Below are 27622 nucleotides of genomic sequence, written 5' to 3' on the forward strand. Positions count from 1 at the left end.
CTCTGAGGACTTGTGCAATCATTTCCCCTAGAAAGCCTTGCTGAACTGAGTGGAGGAGGGGGCCGGAGGGTCAGTCGGGGGCGGAGGGTGTGTGAGGGGGGCTAGGCCGCTTCGAAACCGGCTCCTTGTTCCTGCCCTCACGTCCTTCAGCCTCCACCTCCCATTTCCTCATGCTCCCGCACTCCCCCCTCCTCTCCCTTCTCCCTCTCTGGGACGGAGGCCGCCGAGTGGACATCCGAGCGGGGTTGGTGCCAAACGCCAGCCCCGCCCCAGCAGAAGCTAGCAGGGCGGGCGCCCCTCTTCCTCTTCGAAACGTGGCCGTGGAGGCGATCTATCGATCCGGCCTTCCCAGCTCTCGATGCCTCATTTCTTTCTCGTGCTCCTTCCGTCTTTTCAGAGGCCTGGCGGGGGCTCCTCTCTGACCTCCGAAACACAGGCCCCCCGGGACTGGTGGGGGGCACTCTCTACCCCCACCTCCCCTCTGTATGGTGGGCACGGGTACCCTGTTGCCAACGCACCGCACTGCCTGCCCCTCGCCCACTCCACTGGGGTTCTGTAGGGTTCCCCGCCCCCTCCCTACCAGCTGCCCCCTGCCCCCAAACTCCTGGACCGGGACGGGGGAGTCTTGCCGAACCCCAGGTAACCAGGGGGCTGGTGCAGGCGGGGTTCAGACACGGTGGACCCCCAGATCCACTGTTTCCCCCACCCTCCCACACCCCAGGCTGGACTGGTTGGTGACAGTCTGGGCTCCCCTCTCCCCACCCCCCCCACTCCCCCCCATCCCCCTTCAAGCATGGTGACCGCTCTGGCCAGAGGTGGGCAGACATATTGGTGCTGGGGTGAGGGGTCCGGGGGGAGAGGGGACGATAAGGAAGAAAGGGAAGGGAAGGTCCTGGTCAGCACAGACCCAGTGGCTTCTCCCTCCCTAAGGAGACGACAGACCTCAGGCAGGGGCCGAGGCAGGGGTTGAGCAGGGGCAGGCTCTCTGGCGCTCAGCCCCACTCCCTCATCCACCCCGCGGGCCTGAGACCCCCCCGAAAATGCCCCCTCTCTAGTCCAGTTTCCTGCACCTCCTTCTGTTTACCCAGACGGTCTCCCCTTTTCTCTCTCCCGCCTGCCCCCACGTCACTCCCTCGGCCGGCTGCTCTGTGTGTTATGATCTTTGTACGGTTTTAGGCCTGTTGCCATGGTGTCTGCTTTGATTTTCCTCCTCCTGTCTCTGAAGCACCTGTGAATAAAATCCGGTCGACTCGGTACCACGCGGCTTGGGCTGTTTCTTTGACTGTAAAGCTCGGCGCTGGTCTCTTCTAACCGGGGGAGGGAAGGGGGGCCTCTGTCCTTTTCTCTCTACCACCCCCACTGCCCCTCTCCACCTTCTCCTCCTCCGCCAACCATCCCCTCCCTAAGGGGTCGGGGCCTGGCTGGAAGCACGGGGGTTCTGGTGGTCCTGAAGATCTAGCTGGGGTCCCACCGGCCGGACCAGGTTGCCCCCGGTTGCCGGTCGGGGGGATTCGGGTGGCCCACCAGAGAAACTGGTCCAAATGGGTCAGACTTGGGGTCAGTGGAGAGAGTGGTTCTGCCTGGCCCTCTGCCCCTGATCCCCTTGCCAGGCCGTGACCCCAGCAGGCGATGGGCCAATCAAGCAGAATGCTCTCAACACCCCAACCCCAACACACAGACTTCTCGCCCCGGACCCCCGGAACTTGGTGTTGACCTGACGGGGTGACCGTCTCCCTGGCAATGGGACGGCAAGTCCAATAGTGCTGTTGCGTGGACGGTCCTGGGTCCCCACCATCCTCCAGGGGGGCGGGGAATTGGGCCACCATTCTCCTCTGTAAAAATGGGGGCGGTGGGCCTCCCTGGGGGTAGTGGAGAGTTGGAGCTGGGGGAATGGAAGGGGTTGGGGGTGGGGGGCGGGAACAGGTGAGCCCCCGGGGCGGGACAGAAAGGAGACATAGGGGTGGGGCAGGGACAGGGCCTGTTCCCTACCGGCGGGGTCCAGGTGGGGAGTCCTACTGATGTCCGGGCTGATGGGCAAGTTCCGTCCGGAATCTATCGTCGTCCCAAACCAGGCTGGCTGCCCCCGGACCGCCAGTATCCCCGGCTTCGGGGCCGGGGGAGAGCCGGACCTTGAGGCCTGAGCCGCTTTCCCTCCTTCCCCTCGCAGGAGACACCACCTATCTCGACATCTTCCGCGAATTTTCGCACTTGGCGTCCCACAACCCCGAGAAACTGGACCGCCGGAGCCTGCACTGCGCCCGCTCCTGCCGGTAGCCCTTCCCTCCCCGCCGTCTCTGCCCCAACCCCCTCGGGGCGCCCCGGCCCCAGGAGACCCTCCTCTCCCTGCAACCGGAACCCACAGTGTGTGCACACTTTCCAGGGGCGCCCTGGGCCGGGCCGGGCCTAGGCCCACAGTGACCGCCTCTTAAACCTACTGCGCTAAACGCCAGTCTCTGGGGTGGGAAGGGGGGAGAATCAGACCCCCTGGCGTGGGGGAGGATTTTTTTTTTCAAAATCCATGCTGCGCCCCCCGCCCAACTGGCACAAGGAACTGAGTCTCAGCTCCCCCTTCCTTCCCCCCACCCCAACACCCAAACAGGGTTCAGAACCTCCTCCCACCCTCTCCCCTCACCTACCCCCACACACCCACACTCACCCCCTTCCCCCCAAACGCACCCCAGCCCATCATCGAGTCAAAAGAAGAGCCCGAAGCCTCTCCCTCTGGCTCGGGGGTCTCGGACACCAGCTCCCCAGCCCGACCATTAAGGCTCTGTAACGGGACGGGAGCTGAGATGTTATTGGCAGCGTCCATAGGCGAAGGGAAAAACATATTTTTATCCCAATAAAGCGACGATGGGACCCGGGCCGGGGACTGGGTCTCCGTGTCCCCCTCGGTCTTCACGGCTGCCAACTACCGGCCCCCGCTGGACTACTACTACTAAATAATGGCATTTATTAAGCGCTTACTATGTGCACAGCACTGTTCTAAGTGCTGGAGAGGTTACAGGGTGATCAGGTTGTCCCCCAGGGGGCTCACAGTCTTAATCCCCATTTTACAGATGAAGTAACTGAGGCACAGAGAAGTTAAGTGATTTTCCCAAAGTCACACAGCGGACAAGTGGCAGAGCCGGGACTTGAACTCATGACCTCTGACTCCAAAGCCCGGGTTCTTTCCATTGAGCCACACTGCCTCTCTACTACTCTCTTCTGTTCTCTACTACTACTACTACTACTACTACTACTACTACTACTACTACTACTACTACTACTGTTATTATTACTAATGATGATGGCATTTGTTAAGCGCTTACTATATACAAAGCACTGCTCTGGAGTGGGGAGGATACAGAGTCATCAGGTTGTTCCCCGTGGGGCTCACAGTCTTAATCCCCCTTTTACAGATGAGGTCACTGAGGCCCAGAGAAGTTAAGTCACACAGCTGACAAGCAGCGTAGCTGGGATTAGAACCCACAACCTCTGACTCCCGGACTCTTTCCACTGAACCACGCTGCTTTCCGAACTCGGACCCCGGGTGTCCCTTCTCCGCGCACGCAGCCGAGGCGGGTGAGGGCCAAGGAGCCATTTATTGGGCAGGGGTCCTGGCAACCTGCCCGGGGGTGGAGGGTGAGAGGGTCCCCGGCCCGGCCACTTTAGCAGCATAGCTCAATGGAAAAAGCATGGGCTTGGGAGTCAGAAATCATGGGTTCAAATCCCGGCTCTTCCAATTGTCAGCTGTGTGACTTTGGGCAAGTCACTTAACTCCTCTGTGCCTGTTACCTCATCTGTAAAATGGGGACTAAGACTGTGAGCCCCACGTGGGACAACCTGAATACATTGTATTCTCCCCAGCACTTAGAACAGTGCTTTGCACACAGTAAGCACTTAACAAATGCCATTATTATTATTATTATTATTATTATTATTATTAGCAGAAAGGTTATGGCCTGGAGCAGATGAGGCTGGGGAAATGCAGTCGCTGCGGGTCATAGACGAACAGGTGTTTCCCAAAGCACTTGGCCGCCTTCTGGTCACACTCGCAGGCCATCTTCTCGCAGCGATCGCGGGTTTTCACCGTGAGCCAGGCTGGACCCCCACTCTATAGCCCACCACCCATCCCCATAAACCCGTGCCCACCGCAGTGGTCCACTGGGGCCCTCGGTTCAACGGCAGGTGGTGGAGGTGGAGGGCAGGGTTTGGCCTCCTTTCCTCCCTGCCCATCCCAGGATCTGGCCTCCAAAGTTTCCAGCCTCCAAAGCCTTCAGCCTCCAGAACCCCCAGGGTGGCTGGGAGCTGCAGAGACGCAGGCTGAGAAGGAGCAGGACCAACACGAAATCGCGGGTCCCCAAATAATAATAATAATGATATTTGTTATGCACTTACTATGTGCCAAGCACTTTTCTAAGCACTGGGGTAGATACAAGGTAATTAGGTTGTCCCACGTGGGGCTCACAGTCTTAATCCCCATTTTACAGGTGAGGTAACAGGCACAGAGAAGTTAAGTGACTTGCCCGAGGTCACTCAGCAGACAAGTGGCGGAGCCAGGATTAGAACCCACGGCCTCTGATTCCCAAGCCCGGGCTCTTTCCACTGAGCCACGCTGCTTCTCGAGGGTGAGGGACGGCCCATGCTGGGTCAGTGTGGGAGAGCCAGGGATGGAGATGGGAGAGTCGGGGGGAGCAGCGTGGCTCAGTGGAAAGAGCATGGGCTTTGGAGTCAGAGGTCATGCGTTCAGATCCCGCCTCCGCCACTCGTCAGCTGTGTGACTTTGGGCAAGTCACTTCACTTCTCTGGGCCTCAGTTCCCTCATCTGTAAAAACAGGGATTAAGACTGTGAGCCCCCGTGGGACAACCTGATCACTTTGTAACCTCCCCAGCGCTTAGAACGGTGCTTTGCACATAGTAAGCACTTAATAAATGCCATCATTATTATTATTATTTGGGCTGGGCCAGGGGCGGAGACTCAGAGATGGCGAAGGGAGATTCAGGGGTGTGGGGTGGTCCCTGCTGGGACACTGGGGGAGAGTCAGGGGTGGAGAGGGGAGAGTCAGAGGGTTTGGATGGTCCCTGCTGGGTTACTGGGGGAGAGTCAGCGATGGAGAGGGGAGAGCCAGAGGGGTTGGGTGGTCCATTCTGGGTCACTGGGGGAGAGTCAGAGATGGAGAGGGGAGAATCAAAGGGGTTGGCTAGTCCCTGCTGGGTCACTGGGGGAGAGTCATGGATGGAGAGGGGAGAGTTAAAGGGGTTGGATGGTCCGTTCTGGGTCACTGGGGGAGAGTCAGGGATGGAGAGGGGAGAATCAAAGGGGTTGGATGGTCCCTGCTGGGTCACTGGGGGAGAGTCAGGGATGGAGAGGGGAGAGTTAGAGGGGTTGGATGGTCCATTCTGGGTCACTGGGGGAGAGTCAGGGATGGAGAGGGGAGAATCAAAGGGGTTGGATGGTCCCTGCTGGGTCACTGGGGGAGAGTCAGGGATGGAGAGGGGAGAGTTAGAGGGGTTGGATGGTCCTTTCTGGGTCACTGGGGGAGAGTCAGAGATGGAGAGGGGAGAATCAAAGGGGTTGGATGGTCCCTGCTGGGTCACTGGGGGAGAGTCAGGGATGGAGAGGAAAGAGTCAGAGGGGTTGGATTGTCCATTCTGGGTCACTGGGGGAGAGTCAGGGATGGAGAGGGGAAGTATCAGGGGTGATGAGTGGTCCAGCCCTAACCATGAGGGTGGGCGTCCTGGAAGGAGACAGTTACAGGTGGACTGGCAAAAAGTCAAGGCTGGGAAGTCCTTTGTCCAGTGTCTGTCCGCTTACCACACTTGATCTTGCCTGGTAGGGAGTAGTATCTGTAGACGTGCGTGTTGGGGGCGCAGCCGAACATCTCGGCCTTGCTGTAGCAGTCGTAGCAGTGGCAACACCTGAGACGGAGCACGAGGCAAGGGGACAGTGGAGGGGGAGCAGGAAAGTGGGGAGGGAATCCCTCTGTCTTGGGAGACCGAACCCCCCGGGGACTCAGGGGCGAAGAGTCATTTTCTCCGGCTTAGGAGGATGCTCTGAGAGCCGGAAGGGAGTCTAACCTGAGCCCTCACTAGACTGTGAGCCCCTTGTTGGGTAGGGACCGTCTCTATATGTTGCCGACTTATACGTCCCAAGCGCTTAGTACAGTGCTCTGCACACAGTAAGTGCTCGATAAATGCGATTGAATGAATGAATGCTGCAGCTAGTCCTGTTTCCAGGATAGTCCCAGCTCCGCCAACTGTCAGCTGTGTGACTTTGGGCAAATCAGTTAACTTCTCTGTGCCTCAGTTACCTCATCTGTAAAATGGGGATTAAGACTGTGAGCCCCCTGGGGGACAACCTGATTACCCTGTAACCTCCCCAGCGCTTAGAACAGTGCTTTGCACATAGTAAGAGCTTAATAAATGCCATTATTATTATTATTATTTCCATTCATTCATTCATTCTTCCAATCGTATTTATCCAACACTTACTGTGTGCACAGCACTGTACTAAGCGCATGGGAGGGTACAATACAGCAGTCAGCAGACACATTCTCTGCGCACAACGAGCCTAAAGGCTGGGGGGGTGGGAGGAGACAGGCATTAATGTAAATAAATAAAGGACAGATGCGTACATAGGGCTGTAGGGCTGGGGGGTGGGGGAAGAGAAAAGGAAGCGAGTCAGGGCGACACAGAAGGGAGTGGGAGAAGAGGAAAGTGGGGGGTTAGTCAGGGAAGGCCTCCTGGAGGAGCTGTGCCTTCAGTGCTTAGAACAGTGCTTGGCACAGAGTAATAATAATAATAATGGTATTTGTTAAGCGCTTATTATGTGCCAAGCACTGTTCTAAGCACTGGGGGGATACAAGGTCATCAGGTTGTCCCACGTGGGGCTCACAGTCTTCATCCACATTTTCCAGATGAGGGAACTATGGCCCAGAGATGTTAAGCGGCTTGCCCAAGGTCACACCGCTGAAAAGTGGCGGAGCTGGAATTCGAACCCATGACTTCTGACTCCCAAGCCCGTGCTCTTTCCACTGAGCCACGCTGCTAGTAAGCGCTTAACAGATACCATCATTATTATTACATTATTATAATTGAGAAGCAGTGTGGCTCAGTGGAAAGAGCACGGGCTTGGGAGTCAGAGGTTGCGGGTTCTAATCCCAGCTCCACCCGTTGTCAGCTGTGTGACTTTGGGTAAGTCACTTAACTTCTCAGGGCCTCAGTTACGTCATCTGTAAAATGGGGATTAAGACTGTGAGCCCCATGTGGGACAACCTTGTTACCTTGTATCCCCCCAGCGCTTAGAACAGTGCTTGGCACATAGTAAGCGCTTAACAAATGCTATTATCATTATGATGATGATTACAAATACCAATATTATTACTGTTAAGGCTTTGAAGCGGGGGAGAGTCGTTGTCTGGCGGATTTGAGGAGGGAGGGCCTTCCAGGCCAGAGGCAGGAGGTTCCCCGAGAAGCTGAGGGTGCGCTTACTTGTCATTCTTTTACACTGTGAGCCCGCTGTTGGGTAGGGACCGTCTCTATGTATTGCCAACTTGTACTTCCCAAGCGCTTAGTACAGTGCTCTGCACACAGTAAGTGCTCAATAAATACGATTGATTGATTGATTCTTGTCCAGCATGGGTCCCTGGGTGCCTGGGCCTCAGTGGCAGCTGTGGCCGGGGAAGTTGTACTTGTACATATTTACTATTCTATTTATTTTGCTAATGATGTGCATCTAGCTTTACTTCTATTTATTCTGATGACTTGACACCCGTCCACATGTTTTGTTTTGTTGTCTGTCTCCCCTACTCTAGACCGTTGGGTAGGGACCGTCTCTATATGTTGCCAACTTGTACTTCCCAAGTGCTTAGTCCTGTGCTCTGCACACAGTAAGCGCTCAATAAATACGATTGAATGAATGAATTAATGAAGGAAATTTGGCCAGGCCGTGGGTGAGGGACGGTGCGCGCCTGATCGGCTCGGCGAACTGCGCCACCGTGGCCCCGCCTAGCGTCAGCGCTGGAATCGAGAACTGGGCCGCCGTGAGGATGATGATGATGATGGCATTTGTTAATAATAATAATCATGGCATTTATTAAGCACTTACTATGTGCACAGCACTGTTTTAACCGCTGGGGCAGGGTATAAGGTAATCAGGTTGTCCCATGGGGGGGACTCACAGGGTTCATCCCCATTTTCCAGATGAGGGAACTGAGGCCCAGAGAAGTGAAGTGACTTGCCCAAAGTCACACAGCTGACAATTGGCGGAGCCGGAATTTGAACCCATGACCTGTGACCTCTGACCCATTGAGCCATGCTGCTTCTCGTTAAGTGCTTACTGTGTGCAAAGCACTGTTCTAAACTCTGGGAGTGGGGATACAAGGTGATCAGGTTGTCCCACGGGGGGCTCACAGTCTTCACCCCCATTTTACAGAGGAAATCAGTGAGGCCCAGAGAAGTGAAGTGACTTGCCCAAAGTCACACAGCTGAGGAGTGGCGGAGCCGGGATTTGAACCCATGACCTGTGACCTCTGACCCATTGAGCCACGCTGCTTCTCGTTAAGCGCTTACTATGTGCAAAGCACTGTTCTAAGTGCTGTGGGGGGGGGAATACAAGGTGATCAGGTTGTCCCACGGGGGGCTCACAGTCTTCATGCCCATTTTACAGATGAGGTAACTGAGGCCCAGAGAAGTGAAGTGACTTGCCCCAAGTCACACAGCTGATGAGTGGTGGAGCTGGATTCGAACCCACGACCTCTGGCTCCCAAGCCCAAGCTCTTTCCCCTCCGGTGGAGAGGGGGCCGGGCCCGGGGGTCCCGCCTCTCACCCTGGGGCTGAACCATGCGGGGATGGAAGAGGTCGTTTTGAGGAGGGAGGGCATTCCAGGCCAGAGACAGTCTTTTAGACTGTGAGCCCACTGCTGGGTAGGGACCGTCTCTATATGTTACCAACTTGGACTTCCCAAGCGCTTAGTACAGTGCTCTGCACACAGTAAGCGCTCAATAAATACGATTGATGATGTGGGTTAGGGGTCAACGGCGAGATAGGTGAGATTGAGGCACAGTGGGGAGGTTAGTATTAGAGGAGCAAAGTTTACGGACTGGGTTGTAGAAGGGGAGTAGTGAGGTGAGGTAGGAGGGGGCAAGGTGGTGGACTGCTTTAAAGCCAGTGGTGAGGAGTTTTTGTTTGATGCGGAGGTGGATGGCAACCACTGGAGTCTTTTGAGGAGAGGAGTGACATGTCTTGAACGGTTTTATAGAAAAATGATCCGGACAGCAGAATGAAGAATAGTTTACAGGGAATAGAAATCAAACAGGAAGGACCTCCTGAAGGAGATGCATTTTTCAGAAGGGATTTGAAGTTGGGGAGAGCAGTGGTCAATCAATCAATCATATTGAGCATTTACTGTGTTCAGAGCACTGCACTGAGTGCTTGGGAGAGTGGGTCTGAAGCAGCGTGGCTCAGTGGAAAGAGCACGGGCTTGGGAGTCAGAGGTTGTGAGTTCTAATCCTGGATCCGCCACTTAGCTGTGTGACTTTGGGCAAGTCACTTAACACCTCTGTGCCTCAGTTACCTCTTCTGGAAAATGGGAGTTAAGACTGTGAGCCCCACTTGAAGCAACCTGATTACCTTGCATCTATCCCAGAGTCTAGAACAGTGCTTGGCACATAGTAAGCATGTAACAAATACCATTATTATTATTATGTGAACGGGGAGAGAATTCCAGGTAGAGAGGCTCATAGTAGTAGAGATTAGAATCAGAGACCATGAGTAGACTAGCTTGAGAGGAGGGAAGAGTGTAAGTTGGGATACAGTGGGAGAAGTGAGTGCTTGTTGTGGGCAGGGAATGTGTCTGTTATATTGTTGTGATGTACTCTCCCTAGTGCTTAGTATTGTGTTCTACCCAAAGTAAGCGCTGAACAAATACGATCCGTCGATCGGTAGAAAGGAAAAATTCTGTTTGATTGCTTTAAAGCCAATAGTCAAGTGTTTCTGATTGATGCAGAGGGGAATGGGTAGCGATTGGAAGTTTTGGAAAAGTGGGGAGGCTGTCAAAAGTAGCCAAGTAATCGAGGAAGATTAGGACGGAGTAGCCTTTGTGAGATTTGGCAAGGGGGATATCGGTGATGTTGGAGAGAATGATCTCAGTGGAGAGGAGGGGGTAGAAATTGGATTGTAGAGGGTCAAGAAGGGAGTTGAAGGAGAGGAATTGGAGGCAGTGGATGTATGCAACTCATTCATGGAATTTGGAAAAGAATGGGCAGAGGGAGATGAGGTGTTGGGAGTCAGAAAGACCTGAGTTCTAATCTTGGCTCTGCCACTGGTCTGCTGTGCGACCTCGGGCCAGTCATTTCACTTCTCTGCACCTCAGTTACCTCATCTGTAAAATGGATTTTAAAACCGTGGGCCCTGTGTACGATATGGACTGTGTCCAATCTGACTAGCTTGAATCTATTCCAGTGCTTAATACAGTGCCTGGCATGGAGTAAGCACTTAACAAATACCAGGAAAAAAATGCAAGGTTCTTTTTTTTGAGGGTAAGGGAGCATGGGTATATTTGGAAGAAGGGAGCAAGGGGTCATCAGAGTGAGTTGTTGAAGATGGCAATCAGGGAGGAAAGAAGAGTAGGTGCAAATGTTCTCAGAAAGTGAGAAAGGATGGGACGAGAGGGACAGGTAGAGGAGACAAATTTTAATAGCAGGTGGGAGATCTCTTGAGAGACTTCTGAGAAGGATGAAAGAGATGATATTCGGATAGGAGGAAGCTGGGGAGGTGAAGATGAGACTTCAGGGAGCTCAGGCAAAAATCAAGGTTTCGATTTTTGTCAACAAAGTAGTTGGAAAGGTCATCGGTTTGAGCGAGGGAGAGGTGGGTCACTGGCGATTTTAGGAGGGAGTTGAAAAGTCTGAAAGAATTGGTTGGGACATTGGGCATGAGAAGCAATGAGATAGGAGAAATAGTGTTGATGAGTGGAAGAGAGGGCAGAGTTACAATAGATGACATTGAATTTGAAGTGGCCAAGGTCGGTCTGGTGCCTGGATTTCCACAAGCAGTGCTCAGTGACACAAATGCAGGAGCAGAGGAACCAAACTCTGGAGGTATTCCAGGGCTGGGGGTTGGCAGTGTGAGATTGATGGAGGGAGAGGAAGGTGAGGGAATTGAGTTTTTTAATGATATTTGTTAAGAATTTACTATGTGTCAGGCACTGTACTAGGCTCTGAGGTGGATACAAGCAAATTGGTTTGGACACAGTCCCTGTCCCACGTGGGGCTCACAGTCTCAATCCCCATTTTACAGATGAGGTAACCGAGGCCCAGAGAAGTGAAGGGAAGCAGACTAGTGGCAGAGCCAGGATTAGAACCCGGGTCCTTCTGACTTTCAAGCCCGGGCTCTATCCACTAGACTATGCTGCTTGGTGCAGAGTTTGGTGTAGAGAAGGGCTCTGAGGGGGTGGATATGTGTATCAAGACAGAGGAAGTTGGGGCATGATGGCTTGGGATAAGTGGAAGCCGTATAGAGATCGGAGAGCTCGGTGAAGGGAGAGAACGGTTCTGTTTTGGGGGTGAGGTCTGTTCGAGGACAAGGGTGGTCAGAGAGTAGGATTTCAGGGTTGCTGAGGTAACAACTGGAGCAATGACAGGTGACCTGGAGATCCAGTGTGTGACCAAGTTGGTGAATAGCTGACGGGGGTGTGGAGTAGGACGCCTGCTCGGTTGAGGAGTGAGAGGAGGCCGGGCAGCTGGGTCATCATTAGGAACATCCTCAGGGGTGCTGAAGTCCTGAAGGATCCGTGTAGGGCAGGGGAAGGAGAGAAGAAGCTGAGAAAGGCGTGAAAACCACCCTGAATAACAGAGGTGATAGATGACTGGTAGTTGTAGTGAGTGGTGCGGGGGGATGATGTGGGTTTTAAAGAAAGAAAAGGTGCAGGATGTAGATGAGGATGCGGGATCTAAACTGTAAACTCATCTCTAGACTGTAAGCTCGTTATGGGCAGGGGACATGTCTGCTAATTCTGTTGCATTGTACTCCTCCAAGGGTTTAGTACAGGGCTCCGAATATAGTGAGTGCCCAATAAATACCACTGAGTGATGGATTGATTGGATGGAGGGGGTGGCATGGTGTGAAAACAACACGGTAGGGTGAGGAACAGGCTGCCATTGAGACCTGGCTCCTTCAGGAGAGAGCAGCAGGGGGAAGAGGCAAGGCTCGAGGGAAGAAAGGAGGAGCAGGGACTGGGTCAAGAACAGGTTCAGGATGACCAGCGTGGCTCGGTGGAAAGAGCCCGGGCTTGGGAGTCAGAGGGCGTGGGTTCTAATCCCGGCTCCGCCGCTTGTCAGCTGTGTGACTTTGGGCAAGTCACTTTACTTCTCTGTGCCTCCAGTGACCTCATCTGTAAAATGGGGATTAAGACTGTGAACCCCATGTGGGACAACCTGATTACCTGGTATCCCCCCAGCGCTTAGAACAGTGCTTGGCACATAGTAGGCGCTTAACAAATGCCATCATTATTATTATTATTATCGCCAAGTGTTTGCCCACGATGGAGCAGGGTTTTCAGAGGCTGCTAATTTAGGGGAACCAGTGGACACTGCCCTCTGGTGGGAAGTCTTGGTGACGCCCGGATGGGACCAGGCCCATTCATTCATTCATTCAATCGTATTTATTGAGCGTTTACTGTGTGCAGAGCACTGGACTAAGCGCTTAACGTTGGGGGACGAAGGAAATTGTGTTTGGGGGGGCGCAGGGTGTGGAGACCCCAACTCCCCTCCCTCTGGAGGCTGGAACAGCAGCCTGACCATCTCAGATCCTGAAGCCAACAAGTTACGTGGCATAGTGGATAGCATAAATCATGGGTTCTAATCCCGGCTTCGCCTCTTGTCTGCCGTGTGACCTTGGGCAAGTCACTTCATTTCTCTGTGCCTCGGTTACCTCATCTGGAAAATGGGGATTAAGACCGTTAGCCCCACGTGGGACAGGGACTGTGTCCAACCTGATTACCTTGTATCAGGTACCTTGCTTCTCTACCTTTTAGAGAAGCAGCGGGGCTTAGTGGGAGGGGCCCGGGCTTTGGAGTCAGAGGTCATGGGTTCAAATCCCGACTCCACCACTTGTCAGCTGTGTGACTTTGGGCAAGTCACTTAACTTCTCTGTGCCTCAGTTCCCTCATCTGTAAAATGGGAATTAAGACTGTGAGGGAGTCTGTTAAGCGCTTACTATGTGCAAAGCACTGTTCTAAGCGCTGGGGAGGTTACAAGGTGATCAGGTTGTCCCACGGGGGACGGGGGGGGGGGGTCACAGTTTTAATCCCCATTTTACAGATGAAGTAAGACTGTTGCCCCATGAGGGACAACCTGATCACCTTGTAACCTCCCCAGTACTTAGAACAGTGCTTTGCACATAGTAAATGCTTAATAAATGCCATTATTATTATTATCTATCCCAGTGCTTAGAACAGTGCTTGGCACATAGTGGGTGTTTTACAAATACCATTATTGTCAAGAGGGCCAAACCAGTGGCCACAGGCTTGGAAGTTTAGAGGCCTCCATCCCCTGAACCCAGAGCATAGGTGCAGAGCTGAAAAGAAATAAGGCAGCAGCTCTGAAGGAAATTGGACAGTGGGCTAAAGCCTTCATGGAGTCGGGCTGTGACTCTCCCCACCCTGGTGGTTTCCTAGAAGCCATGTTTATGGGTGGGAGGCTGGGGTGCTGGGGACCAGTCCCCTCCGATGGATCAGGTGAAGAGGGTCTTGGGCTGTGGGACCCTCAAGAATGGGAGGCCGGAGCGGGGAGTGGCACTGGAAGAGATGGGTTCAGGCTGGACGGGCCTGGGGCTCAGCCAGGACACGGATCTGGGAGAGAATCTGATCTGGAGACCACAAGTAACCTAGAGCCACTGGAGAAGGGGCAGTGGCCACCATACCCAGCACATTGAGACGAGGAGGAGGGGTTGGGCTGGCAGGGGGAGGGAATGGAATATGAGAAGCAACGTGGCTTGGTGTAAAGAGCCCGGGCTTTGGAGTCAGAGGTCATGGGTTCAAATCCTGGCTCTGCCAACTGTCAACTGTGTGACTTTGGGCCAGTCACTTAACTTCTCTGTGCCTCAGTTACCTCATCTGTAAACTGGGGATTAAAACTGTGACCCCCCCCCAACCCCGTGGGACAACCTGATCACCTTGTAACCTCCCCAGCGCTTAGAACAGTGCTTTGCACATAGTAAGTACTTAACAAATACCATTATTATTATTATTATTTTTATTATTATTATTATTATTAATGGACTGGGGCCAGATGGGGTCAGGTGTGGCTAGGACTGGGCTAGGACAGTGGCAGGACAGTCTGCCTTGTGACCGGGAAATGATCGGATCTATGAGCTCAGTGTGAAGTGGAAGCATTTCTCCAGGCTACATTGAGCCCTGGTCCTCCTGTCATGCAGACAACCCAAAAACCAGCCAAGTGGGGTGAATCCAGGACATTTATTTCAGAAAATGCACACATGGCCTGGGCAGGGCAGGCTAGTGAGAGACCACCAGCCCCCCTTCTCTGCCCCTCTCCCCTCTTCCTTGCCCTCCTCCATCCCCCACGGTCCGTGTTGGGGCTGGGCCCAGAGGTCAAGGGTGGCAAGAAACTCCCACTGACTCAGAAACACTGAATTGGGGGGACGGTGCCCCTGCAGTGGGGGCCTGTATGTCCCCCACAAGTTGCATGGGATGAGGGTGGGGCAGCAAAAGTCCCACGCCCTGCCCTGACAGCCCTCACCCGGAGCCAGGCGTGACCTGTACACGATCTTGCCGCCCCGCCTGGCCTCAGGGCTCACCTGCTTTATGACCGGGCTGGTCGGTGGTGGGGCCAGTGGACGTACTGGTCCAGACTGGGTGGCGGCCGGCTTTGCCGGCGACCTACGTGTGCCCAGGACGTTCTGTCCGTGGCCTGGTCTTATCAGCAGGGTAGGGCTGGGTGGCAGCCCTCCACACCCACTGCTCCTCGCCACGGCCACCTCCAATCTACAGGGCAGGCCCAGGCCGGCCCTAGCCGCTCAACCAGGGGTTCAGGCAGGTGCTCCGGCGGCGCCCGGTCAGGGGGTGGGAGCCCCAGGGCCCCCACGCTCCGTTGGTCTTGATGGCGACCGCCCGGACCGTGCCGGGACCCCCTGGGTCTTCCAGGGTCCGGGGCCCGGCTTCCAGGGCGGCCCGCACCCTCAGCTTCTTGCGGCCGCAGAGGCGACGGTAGGCGAGGATCAGGGCCAGGATGGCCGAGTCCAGCAGAAGTTCCAGCACCTCGACCACCGACAGCACCGACGAGCCGAACCACAGGCTCCAGTGGCTGCCCATGGTGGACAGCAGCTGGTTCACCTGCAGAGGGGCACAGCCGTGAGTTGGGAGCCGGGGAGGAGCTGGGCTAGTTGGGGGGCCCAGCCCGGGGATCTGCTCCCCCCGGGGCTGGGAGAGGCTGGGTTGTACAGATTGATTACCCTATTTATTTTACTGGTACATATTTACTATTCTATTTATTTTGTTAATGATGTGCATTTAGCCTTAATTCGATTTGTTCTGAGGACTTGACACCTGTCCACATGGTTTGTTCTGTTGCCTGTCTCCCCCTTCTAGACTGTGAGCCCGTTGTTGGGTAGGGACCGTCTCTAGATGTTGCCAACTTGGACTTCCCAAGCTCTTAGTTCAGGGCTCTGCACGCAGTAAGCGCTCAATAAATACGATTGAGTGAATGGATGAATGACTGAAAGAGCACGGGCCTAAGAGTCAGAAAGATCTGGGTTCTAATCCCTGCTCTTCTATGGGACCCTGGGTAAATCACTTAACTTCTCGGTGCCTTAGTTCCCTCATCTGTAAATGGGAATTCAATATCCGTCCTCCTTACTACCTAGATTAAGAGCCCTTTGTGGGACAGGGACTGTGTCTGACCGGATCATTTTATATCTTCCCCAGAACTTAGAGCAATGCTTGACACATAGTAAGTACTTAACATGTGCCACAGTTTTCGGGTGCAGCACGGCCTAATGGATAGAGCACATGCCTGGGAGTCGGAAGGACCTGGGTTTTAATCCCAGCTCCGTCATTTGTCTGCTGTGTGACCTTGGGCAAGTCACTTCACTTCTCTGGGCCTCAGTTAGCTCATCTGTAAAATGGTGATTAAGACTGTGAGCCCCGTTTGGGACAGGGACTATGTCCAACCTGATTAGAGTGCATCTGCCCCAGTGCTCAGAGCAGTGCTTAACACATAGTAAGCGTTTGACAAATGGCACCGTCATCATCATCATCATCCTCAATCCAAACTCTTCCTCAGAAAATGAAAGACCGGGAGATAATCCTGGGGTAGGGGTGGGCTCCCAGACACCTCAGAATCCGCCAGCCTCCCAGTGTCTTCCTCCCCACCCCAACAACTTCCCCAGGTTCTGTCTCCAAGCCAGGCTGCAGCCTGGAGGCACAGAGCTGACCGCTCCTCTCCTCTGCCTGGCTTGGTCCGGCCCAGCTTGGTCCGGCCTGCCCCAGCCACAGAGCTCAGACTGAAATCTGTGTGGCAGCGGGGGGACGGGGAGGGAAGACCCCTCCTCCCTGCTCCTCTGCCTGCCTGGGCTCGGTGGATGGTGGCAGGGGGAGGAGGGCTAGGAGAAAACATGGGGCCGCGGCCGGGGGTGCTCACCGAATACACGGGCGCCTCCCCCACGAGTCGATAGTTGAGCTGCTGGTAGAAGATGTTAACTTTGGCGACCTTGCTCCTGCAGGGAGAGGAGTGGAGTTTGGGGGACCGGGTGGGGAGGGGGCTTCCCCACAGGCCCTCCACCCGGTGATGGTGCTGAGGGGGAGAGGCTGAGTCGTCACTGGGCCCAGCTCCCCGTCTCCGCATAGGAATGCCTAACCAACTCCTTTAGGACAGGCCTCACCCTAAGGAGGGGTTGCCTGCCTCTCTCTTGCTCCGGTGGAGGTGAGGAGGGTCAGGCGTAAGGAGTTGGAGATCAGCTGCCACTAAGGGCAAGACTTGAGGGGAGAAGGGAAGGGGTAGGTGGAGGTTGTGGGGAAGGAGGTGGGGGGCTAAGGGAGAGGAGAAGATGGGGGGGTCCAGGGAGTCAGTCCTGACTGACTTCTCCCTCCCACTGACCTCCGACTCAGAGTCTGGTTTTTCTTGTGGCCAATGGCAGCCAGGATCCATTCCTGCAGGGGGAAGAGTCCCGGTTAGTCCGGGCTTCGGCCTTCCTTGAGGAGCAGGTGTGGTGTGGGGGGTGTGGAGGTGGGGCCGGATGTATGGTGGGGGGCTTGGGTCAAGGGGGGCATGATCTCTGCAGGGGTTGGGTGAGAAATGACTGAATGTCCACCCTGCCCCTGGGGGCCCAGTGCCTGGCTACTGGGGCTGAGGCAGAGAAGGAAGCTATTTTCCCTGGCAAGTAGTAATTCAGCCCTAGAGAAGAAAGCAGAACTCCCAGGACCCAGAGGAACTCAAAAATTAAAGAAAAGTATGATTAGATTGAATAATAATAATTATATCAATCATCAATAAATAGCTCCTTTTGAGCACTGAACCAAGCGTTTGGCGGAGTACAAAAGAGGTAGAAGGACCTCAACTGGCTCTGCCCTTGTGAACCTTCGAGCCACTCCCCACTGGTAAGGCTTCAAGGGTTCCTGGGGGCCAAGGGCTCACATGGGAGTGTGGTGTGATGGGGAAGATGCTAGGATTTTAGGTTGACCAGCGGGAGGGCTCGGGGGGCAGCAGGAATGGTGTCCTGCCTCATTAACTGGGCTCAGGCACCGGATCAAAGCCGGTTTCCATTTCAGTGCCTTCTCCAAGCTACTGCTCCAGTGTCCCACGGAGACCCCAGCCCCTCTAGATTCCCTTCCCCTCCCTCAGGGGCCACTCACCTCGGATTCTGTAGATGGCCACTTGGCCGTGCCCGCGGACAGTTTGTGCACGGACTGCCTGTGGAGGACATGCAGAGGTCATGGCTAGTGTTTGCGGGGGGTCCCGTTGAAGTCCTTCCCCTCATCCCTACTCCCCTCTCAGGAGCCTCCCGGGGCAGTGGGTGGCACCCCAACGTACCAGCAGGGCTTGGGGCACCGGGAGAAGCAGGAGAGGCGGTGCATTTCCAGATTCTTGTACAGGTCGTAGAAACAATGACCTGCCGGGGAAAGACGGACCCATCAGCAGGGCGGAGGGCGGGTGGGGAGATGAGGGTGGGGCAGAGGAGAAGGGATCGTGGGAAGGGGTACCTGGGCCTCAACAATCTCATCAGCCAACGAATAAATTGTCTGCCCACCATCCCAATCATCCTCTCTTCAGGTCGAGGTGGGTTGTGCTCTTCAAGTGCTTTGTACTTCCCAAGTGCTTAGTACAGCGCTCTGCACACAGTAAGAGCTCAATAAATACGGTTGAATGAATGAATGAATGAATGAGAGGTCGCCTACGGGATGGGGGCAGTTCCTCACCCCAGCCGGGATGCCGGTTGTAGTCGCAGTACTCGGCCCCGCGGGGCAATGGGTAGAAGTAGCAGCCGCAGTGGCATCTTTCGATCATCAGTTGCTGGAAGCAGGAGTGTAGACATGCCTGGCGGGGAGGGGTTGTGGGGAGACTGAATTACTGAGCTGTAACAGTGTTTAGAACAGTGCTTGGCACATAGTAAGCGCTTAACAAGCATTATTATTACTGAGAGTCCCGAGAGGCCACAGAAAGCTCCCCACCCTGCGAATCAAATGTGTCTCCGGCAGCCCCGTCTCTTGGAGTGGATCTTTCTGTCCTCATAACACAGCCTTGCAGATAAGAACCACATTCACCAGTCCACTGGGTTACCAGCCCAACTAGCCCGCGACAATGACAGCTTTACCAGGAAGCTCTCCTTCTGGCCTAATGCCAGACAGAAAAGGGGCTCGGGAAACGAAGCCCGCAGGCAGGTCTGGGGTTGGGACGGGTGGTGGGTCAGCACCTGCATGGTGTAGGAACTGTTGTACAGGAGCTCGACGTCCACGTCAGCCCCGTCCTCCGTGCAGCTGCCGTAATTGCCCCCAAGTCGGCGGACTTCATCCTGGGGAAGCGGAGGAAGATGCATGGCTGAGTCCTGGTCCTACTCTCTCCCATGCCTTCTTTCCCCCCAAATCTCCTGACCCCTAGAGAAGGGGTGCCTGAGGCTGGGAGTCACCTGTCTATTGTGGGGGGCAGGGGTGGGTTGTTTTCTGTCTCCCCCTTCTAAACTGTGAGCCCACTGTTGGGTGGGGACTGTCTCTATATGTTGCCAACTTGTACTTCCCAAGCGCTTAGTACAGTGCTTTGCACACAGTAAGCGCTCAATAAATACGATTGATTGATTGATGGGCGGAGTGCTCAGTACTATTGGGTCAGAGAGGCCCATCTGGGGTCTTTCTAGGTACTCGGCTGACCTTCGATCTGACCGCAGAACTGGAGTGAATGAGGCGGGGAGCAGACAAGTGGCGGAGCCGGAATTAGAACCCGTGACTTCTGACCTGCATTCATCCATTCAATCGTATTCATTGAGCGCTTACTGTGTGCAGAGCACTGTACTAAGCGCTTGTGAAGTACAAGTTGGCAACATATAGAGACGGTCCCTACCCAACAGCGGGCTCACAGTCTAGAAGGGGGAGACAGAGAACAAAACAAGCTCATGCTCTATCCATTACTCTGTGCTGCTGAGAGTCCCATGTGGGATAGGGACTGTGTCCAACCTGATTACCTTGTAGCTACCCCAGTGCTTAGAAAAGTGCCTGGCACACTGTATGTACTTAACAAATACCATTAAAAAAACTAACATGGCTTCTCCTCCAATCTGGGGGAGCCTGAGGGATGCCAGCCCTGATCATCCACAGTTGGAGGAGTCTGGGGGCAACTGGCCCCCATCATCCATGCCTGGGAGTACTGAAGGTGCTAGTCTCCATCACCCACAGCTAGAAGAGCCAAAGGGCTCCGGGCGGCCTCATCGCCTGCAGTTGGGAGCTTAGCGCTTAGTACAGTGCTCTGCACATAGTAAGCGCTCAATAAATACGATTGATGATGATGGGAGTATAGGGGCTACTGGTCCATAATGCTCTCGTAATTGGGAACCCAGGGGCATCAGCCCCATTGTTCCATGGCTTAAAAATCAAATCAAATCCCGGCTCTGCCAATTGTTAGCTGTGTGACCTTGGGCAAGTCACTTAACTTCTCTGTGCCTCAGTTACCTCATCTGTAAAATGGGAATTAAGACCTTGAGCCCCCCGTGAGACAACCTGATCACCTTGTAACCTCCCCAGTGCTTAGAACAGTGCTTTGCACATAGTAAGCACTTAATAAATGCCGTTATTATTATTATTAGTATTAAAGTTATGGGTTGCTTTGAGTCCAAGTGGAGGAATGTAAGCCAGTGACGACTCCAACCCTGTGCAGGGATCTCTTTGGGGGTGGGGCAGTGGGGCTCCATCCCTGAGAGCCTGAGTGGGGGTCGGGGATAAGGGGGGGCAGAGAGGAGAAGAGGTCAGATCTGGGCCCCTCACTGTCACACATAGGGGGTTTCGCTGCTGTATCCTGTCCCTTGCCACTCAGTCTGGGCTCAGCCCCTCCCTGAGGTGGAAGCGGGGTGAGAGGTCACTGGTTCACCCCTGCCCCTCCTCGCCAGGCACCCAAGGCCGGCAGGGGCCGGAGGCGGGGGGAACAGAGCCAACCGTCCTCCTCTTCTCACCTCCCGGACTCCAATGGTGGTCTCGATGCCCGGCCTGATGCTGAAGCCCTCGTGCTCCAGGATGGGCGTCTGGTTCTTCCCGTGAATCATGACCTTGATCCCGGCCTCGGTGGACAGCAGTGGGAGGTGGTTATTCTGTTCGGCCTTGAGGACGAGGCTGATTCCTGGGAGGGCAAGCAGACCCGAGAAGGGGTTGGAACTCGGCTCCTGCCCTCCCCTGCTCCCCCCAACCGGACCCACGACTCCCAGTTGCACCCACCATAGGGAACCCCCGAGCGGTTTGCCTTCCAGAAGCTATCGGTCCCGTGGCTGTTGAAGGTGTAGCAGCTGCCGTACACTGTGTGGTGGAATGTTTTGTAGTTCCTTGGGAGGAAGTGGGCCGGAGGTCAGCGGTCAGCGGGGCAGGCTGGGGTCGGGGGTCAACGGGATGGGCTGGGGGAGCGACCAGCCCCAACCTTTGTCTCAGGGGCAATGACGGGGTGAGGGCGATGGAAAGGGAAGATGCCCACACTAGCCCCGGGCCGGCGCCCCATCCCCAAGCCCTGAACCTCAAGGCGTCACCTCAAGCGAAGGATCAGGGGCTCTGGGCCTGACATAAGCACTGTGCACGGGCTCCCAGCTCCTCCTCCACTCTTTGCTCACACACGTGCACCCTGACACCCCTGCGTGTGCATACACGTGCACACACTCAGGCAACGGCACGCGAGCACGCACGTTCACGCTGCACACGGACAGATAAGCTTTCAACAGTCACGCACCACAGCAACGCCCTCAGTAAAGACAGAAGCACCCCTCCCCAGCCCCACACCTCAGGCTGGCCCCCTCCCTCCAAATGCTGCCACTGAGGCCTGATCCGAAGGGGAGGGGCGGCAGTGGGGTTGGTCAATGGGCCAGAACTAATATTGTCTCAGGGTTTTCCACCCGGCTGAACCCTGGGCCTTATCTGTGGCATTTGGCCAGGCGGGGTGGGGGCCAAGGGGGCCCAGGGGGGTGGGGAGGGGCCCGGGAGGTGGTCGGGCAGCTGGTAGTACCGGTGCCCACATCCCGGGCTGTGTGGGGAGAGCCAGCCTCCCGAAGGCGTGTGGTCCTGAGGAGGGGTGAGGGAGGGCAGAGGGCAGAGGGCCTAGCACTTAGAAGGGGTTAGGGGTGCTCAGCCTGTTTGGACGAGAACAATTGGTAGACACATTCCCTGCCCACAACGAGCTTACAGTCTACCCCCGCACTCAATCAATCAATCGAATTTAGTGAGCACTTACAGTGTGCAGAGCACACACACTTGACGAAGGCCCCCGTATTCTGAGGGGCACAGGGAGGATAAATGAGCACAAGTGACTCGCTGTGTGACCCCGGTGGAGCCTCTGGCCCTCTCTGGCCTCGGTTTCCCGTTTGGTCCAACGGGCAATTCTGCCTCTGGACAACCTCCAGGGCTGGAGGAAATGAGCTGGGACTGGGGGTGGGGGAGTGTCTTTCGTGGGTTTCGGACCTTTCCTATGGTCCCTAGGGAAGCCCCTCGTCTCACTAACCCAGGCTTCCTTCTGCCTCAAAATGTTACTACCAATCCGGCCCCCGGCCCTTCCAGTCAGGGAGGTTGTGCTGGACCGGGGCTGTGGGGGGGATGCCCCTGCAGGGCCCTGCCCCTTCCACTCATCCCACCCTGAGCTCCGTCCCTCTCTCTCTCTCCTGCCCCATCTCCCGGCCCCAGCTCTGCCCCTCTCTGGCCCCAACTTGCTCCCACTCACGTCTCCTGGCAGGGCTCGCCATTGTAGTGACAGGAGTAGATGAAGTTCCCACTGTGGACGCTGTGGGACTCCTCCTCCATGGCGCCGGGTGGCAGCAGGGCCATGATGTTGACGAAGTGGAAGCGATACCAGTCCTGAATGGCATCCACCCCTGACGAGTGCTCTCGGTAGAAGCAGTCGCTGCCGGAACTGTTGCACTGGGGAGGCAGGACGGCAGGTGAGGGGTTTCCGTCTGTCAATCCGTCGGGGCCCCTGCCCCACCCGGGCTCCCCAGGCCCTGCTACCTTTGTGCAGGTGTCAGGAGCGGGATGAAAGTAGCAGCCATTACAACAACCACGGGGAGGAGCCGACAATTATTCTCCCCGTCTTGAAAGCCTTATTGAAAGCACATCTCCTCCATGTGGTCTTTCCTAAGCCACCCTTTCCTCCTCTCCCACTCCCTTCTGCGTCCCCCTGACTTGCTCCCTTTATTCACCCTCCCTCCCAACCCCACAGCGCTTCTGTACATGTCTGTCATTTATATTAATTTTGTCTTCTCCTCTAGACTGTAAACTCGTTGTAGGCAGGGAATGTGTCTGTTTATTGTTTATTGCAGTCTCCCAAGAGCTTAGTACAGTGCTCTGCACACAGTAAGCTCTCAATAAATACAATTGAACAAATGAATGAATGCATGAGTGAGCCATCTGCAGAAACAGAGCTGTTGGATACTTATCCCCAAACTCAGGGGATTATTCTCTTGCCCCGCTGACCTCTCCATCCTCCCTCCTCCCTCCTCCAGTGACACCTCCGTTCTTCCGGTCTAGGACTCTGGACTGTAGTTGTAACAGGGGAACAGCATGCTTGGAGGAGCCAGTTGCTGGCTGTCCTATTTGACTCTCATCTCCACATTCAGGGAGGGAATCCTCCAACATCTCTAACTCTCCCCTTTCCATTCCTGACTCCCCTTAATTTCTACCACCAGCACGAGCAATACTGCACCCCCGAGTCTCCCCTCTCTTCTCCATCCCTGACTCCTCCTGTAACCCAGAATGGACCTTCCCGCATCCCTGACTCTCCCTTCTCCATCGCTGACTCCCCACAAGGGATCCATTTTACTGTACCCCTGACTTTCCCCTCTCCATCCCTGACTCTCCCTCTGGTGACCCAGCCCCAGTGATCCTCCCTCGCTCTGCCTAAACATCCTGCAGCGGGCATGGTCAGAAACTGCACCGTTCCAGCGGCTAACAGTCCGACAACAGGAGAAATGGGTCATTGGCACCACGCGCACTGCCCTGGATGAAGAAGGCCCTGGGTAGGATGCTGGCACCGTTGATGGGGTGGTCCCTGAGATCTCTGGGACCTGGCTCTCCTCTTCTCTGGACATTCCTCTCGAGCCACTGCAACTGCCTAAGTCCCTAGGCATCACTGGGAATCACTGGGCATCACCGGGCACAGACTTTGCCTGCCCAACTCTTCTCCTCCCCTTGGGTCCCCCCTGTGGCTCCTGGTCTTCACTTCCAGGGGGCTAAGGCCTCTCTGCCCCTTGCTTCCCATCTCACACACACTGGGCTCATCTTACCCCCCTCCTGAAACTCTCTCCACTGCAATCATAATCCCTAACCTTCAAAGCCTCTTAAAAGCCACCTTCTCCAGGACTCCCCCCGGTAATTGATCCCCAACCTTTCCAGTCATGCCATTTCCTCCACCTCTTCAGCCCTCCGTGGTTGCTCTGTCTATTGATTAGTTATCGACTTGGTAGCCCATGTGGGTCAGCTATGGATCTCTTACCTCCCATTCTCCACCGTGGGATCCCCATGGATTTCTGTCCGCTTGCCTCCCTAATTACCCCAGAGCTTCTTAAGGACCAGTGCCCATCTGTCTTCCCACCTGGATGTGCCCCAAGTGCCCAGTGCCAGGCTGGGCACCCAGTGTGCTCAGTCCAAATGGATGCTTGTGGCCTAGTAGATGGAGTACGTATCTGGGAGTCAGAGGGACCTGGGTTCTAATCCTAGCTCTGCCACTTGTCTGCTGTGAGAACTTGGGTGAGTCTCTTCACTTCTCTGGGCCTCAGTGACCTCATCTGTAAAATGGGGATTGAGACTATGAGCCCTACATGGGACAGGGACTGGGTCCAACCCGATTTTCTCCTACCCGCTCCAGCTCTTAGTAAAGTGCCTGGCACATGTAAGCACTTAATAAATACCACAATTATTATTATTATTCTCACTCCAGGTTTATCCCAGGTGAGAGGTGGAGACCACTCCTCCACCCCAACCCCGCTCTGTGAGGGCCAGCTGGGGACGAGGAGGTCAGCCCGATTTCCCAGTTGCCTCTGGGCCGTTGCCGGCTCAACCCTGCCGCACCGTGAGGGGCCGGTCGTCACACTCACCAGCTTGAAGCCCACTCGGTAGCCATTGAGGCTGCCCACCCCCTGTCTCAACTCCTCCAGACGGATGTCGCGGTTCAGGCTGAAGTTGCGGAGGCCGCTTGCCGGTGGGGCCTGGATCTGCCCCCGGGGCCTGGCGGGGGCCGTGGAGACATTGAACTGATAAAGCTCCCAAATGTTCTCCTGCACAAACTTGTCCAGGTCGTCCAGGTGCTGGCTGACGAGAGGGGGCCTGCAGCAAAGGGGTGGTGGGCTGCTGAGTCCTGGGCCTCAGTTCTTCCCCTCTCTACAATGTGTCCTGTCAAACTCCTCCCTCCCCGCAGCACCTCCCCCTCCGCACACGTCAACCGACAACAGATGGGAAGAGGAAAGTCTTCAGTGTGCAATTGGAGGAATCAAGCAGCTTTCCTATGTTCAGTCTGATCTTCCACTCCTCAAGAACTTCCAGTGGTTGCCTATCCACCTCTGCATCGGAAACTCCTTTCCAATCACCTTATCCCCTCCTACCTCACCTCGCTACTCTCCTTCTACAACCCAGCCTGCCCACTTGGTTTCTCTAATGCCAACCTACTCACTGTACCTCTATCCCATCTATCTCACTGCCGAACTCTCACCCACATCCTGCCCTTTGGCCCGGAATGCCTTCCCTCCTTCCCTCTTCATATCCAACAGAGGTTTGCTCTCCCCACCTTCAAAGCCTTACTGAAGTCACATCTCCCCTAAGAGGCCTTCCCTGACTAAGCCCTCTTTTCCTTTTCTTCCATTCCCTTCTGTGTCACCCTGACTTGCCCCCTTTATTCATCCCCCCTCTCAGCCCCACAGCACTTATGTACATATCAGTCATTTGTTTATTTATATTAATGTCTATCTCCCCCTCTAGACTGTAAGGTCTTTGTAGGCAGGGAATGTGTCTGTCATATTGTTACATTGTCCTCTCCCAGCTGCTTAACACAGTGCTCTGCACACAGTAAGCACTCAATAAATATGACCGATTGATTCCTTCTTATGCTGCCTAGTCCAAGAAAATGCTGTATTCAAGGCCCGTGGCAAGGGTTCATTAGTGCCTAGCTCAAAGATAACATCGAGGCTGAGGAATTTCAGCACCAGAGTCAGAGGACAAGCAGCAATTCAGGCCAATATGCATGGACCATCCAATACCCCTGACTCTCCCTTCTCCATCACTGACTTTCTCTCCAGCGAACCAGCATGGACCATCCAAAGCACCTAACTCTTCCTCCAGTGACTCAGGGTGGACCTTCCAATCCTTCTGACTCCCCCCGCCCCGCCTCCATTCCTGACTTCCCACAGTAACCCAGTATGGATCAATCAATACCTCTGACTCTCCTCCTCTCCATCTCTGACTCTCCCACAGTGACCCAATAGGGGCCAGTTAACACCCCAACTCCCCCTCCATCCCTGACTCTCCCACAGTGACCCAGTACAGAACATCCAACGCCCCCCAACTCTCACCTCTCCATCCGTGATCCTCCCTCCAGTGACCCAGCCTGGATGACCCCCCAGGCCTGACTCTGCCCTCCCCAACCGCGGACTCTCCTGCTGTGAACGTCGATACAATCAGGGCTCCCTCCGTCATGGGCTGGTGCCCTACTCACCTGTGCGGGTTCATGTCGCACAGGGTGACGGCGGGGAACATCTTGGGCTCCGAGTGGACGGACACCGTCATGATGACCGGGTAGCGCCAGTACTGGTCGAAGAGCAGGCCGAACTGCCAGTAGAGCATGCCTACGGTGGCCAGGAAGAGCAGGCTCCAGAAGGCCGTCTTGAGCCGGTTGTGGCTGGAGCAGACGAGCCTCACCATCCCGTGGATGGTGGTGTTGTTGCAGAAGAAGTGGAACAGGTCACGGAAGGAGTCGAAGAGCTCAATCAGGGCCTCGTTATCCTCTTCCTCCCCCTCCGTCCCCGGCCTGTGAGTGGCCTCCAAACCTGGCTCCATCGTCCTGGTCTGCCCTAAGTGAGGGAAGGGAACAGTCTGAGGCAGCAGCTCTTATCTTCCTGGGGGGTGGGGATCGGCTACACTGTAATGATGGGGACCACTGCCCCCCCCAACTCCCTGCATGGGGGATGATGTGGGCCTGTGCCATGTGCTAGAAAGTAGAAGCAGCGTGGCTCAGTGGAAAGAGCATGGGCTTTGGAGCCAGAGGTCATGGGTTCAAATCCCAGCTCTGCCACTTGACAGCTGTGTGACTTTGGGCAAGTCACTTCACTTCTCTGGGCCTCAGTTACCTCATCTGTAAAATGGGGATTAAGACTGTGAGCCCCACGTGGGACAACCTGATCACCTTGTATCAGTGCTTAGAACAGTGCTTTGCACATAGTAAGTGCTTAATAGATGCATTATCATTATTATTATTATTATTAATAAAGTGCTGGTGTCCTTGCATGGTCCCAGCTGTGATGGCCAAGGAGTTGTTCCCCCATGGCTGTCTGGGCTAGACTCTCAGCCTTGAGCAGGGAATGCATCTGTTATTATATTATACTCTCCCAAGCGCTTTGTACAGTTCTCTGCACACAGTAAGCACTCAATAAGTTAAATTGACTAACTGGCTCGCACCAGCACTCTGACCAGGTCTGCCAGCATCTGAGTTTTCCTTTTTTTTAAATAGTATTTAACAACAATAATAATGATGGTATTTGTTAAGTGCTTACTAAGTGTAAAGCACTGTTCTAAGCGCTGCTGGGGGATACAAAGTGATCAGGTTGTCTCACGTGGGGCTCACGGTCTTAATCCCCATTTTACAGATGAGGTAACTGAGGCACAGAGATGGTTAAGTGGCTTGCCCAAGGTCACACAGCTGACAAGTGGCTGAGCCGGGATTTGAACCCATGACTTCTGACTCCCACAGCCACG

The 27622-nt window shown here is 55.0% G+C and overlaps 1 protein-coding gene across 1 annotated transcript; it reads right to left on the minus strand.

The window, feature by feature from the left end:
- Nucleotides 1-14531: 14531 nt before the first annotated feature.
- On the minus strand, nucleotides 14532-26707 carry SCNN1D (sodium channel epithelial 1 subunit delta). The gene is made up of 12 exons (XM_038747315.1): nucleotides 26367-26707; nucleotides 24757-24985; nucleotides 22389-22585; nucleotides 20909-21012; nucleotides 20650-20813; nucleotides 18907-19005; nucleotides 18413-18530; nucleotides 18027-18105; nucleotides 17849-17906; nucleotides 17094-17146; nucleotides 16638-16713; nucleotides 14532-15331 (listed from the first exon to the last, which is right to left on the minus strand). The coding sequence occupies exons 1-12, from the start codon at nucleotides 26705-26707 to the stop codon at nucleotides 15008-15010; spliced, it is 1842 nt and encodes a 613-aa protein (XP_038603243.1). The 3' UTR covers nucleotides 14532-15007.
- Between the last annotated feature and the right edge of the window lie 915 nt (nucleotides 26708-27622).

This window comes from Tachyglossus aculeatus, chromosome 5 (genome assembly GCF_015852505.1).
Source record: "Tachyglossus aculeatus isolate mTacAcu1 chromosome 5, mTacAcu1.pri, whole genome shotgun sequence".
Taxonomy (NCBI): Eukaryota; Metazoa; Chordata; class Mammalia; order Monotremata; family Tachyglossidae; genus Tachyglossus; species Tachyglossus aculeatus.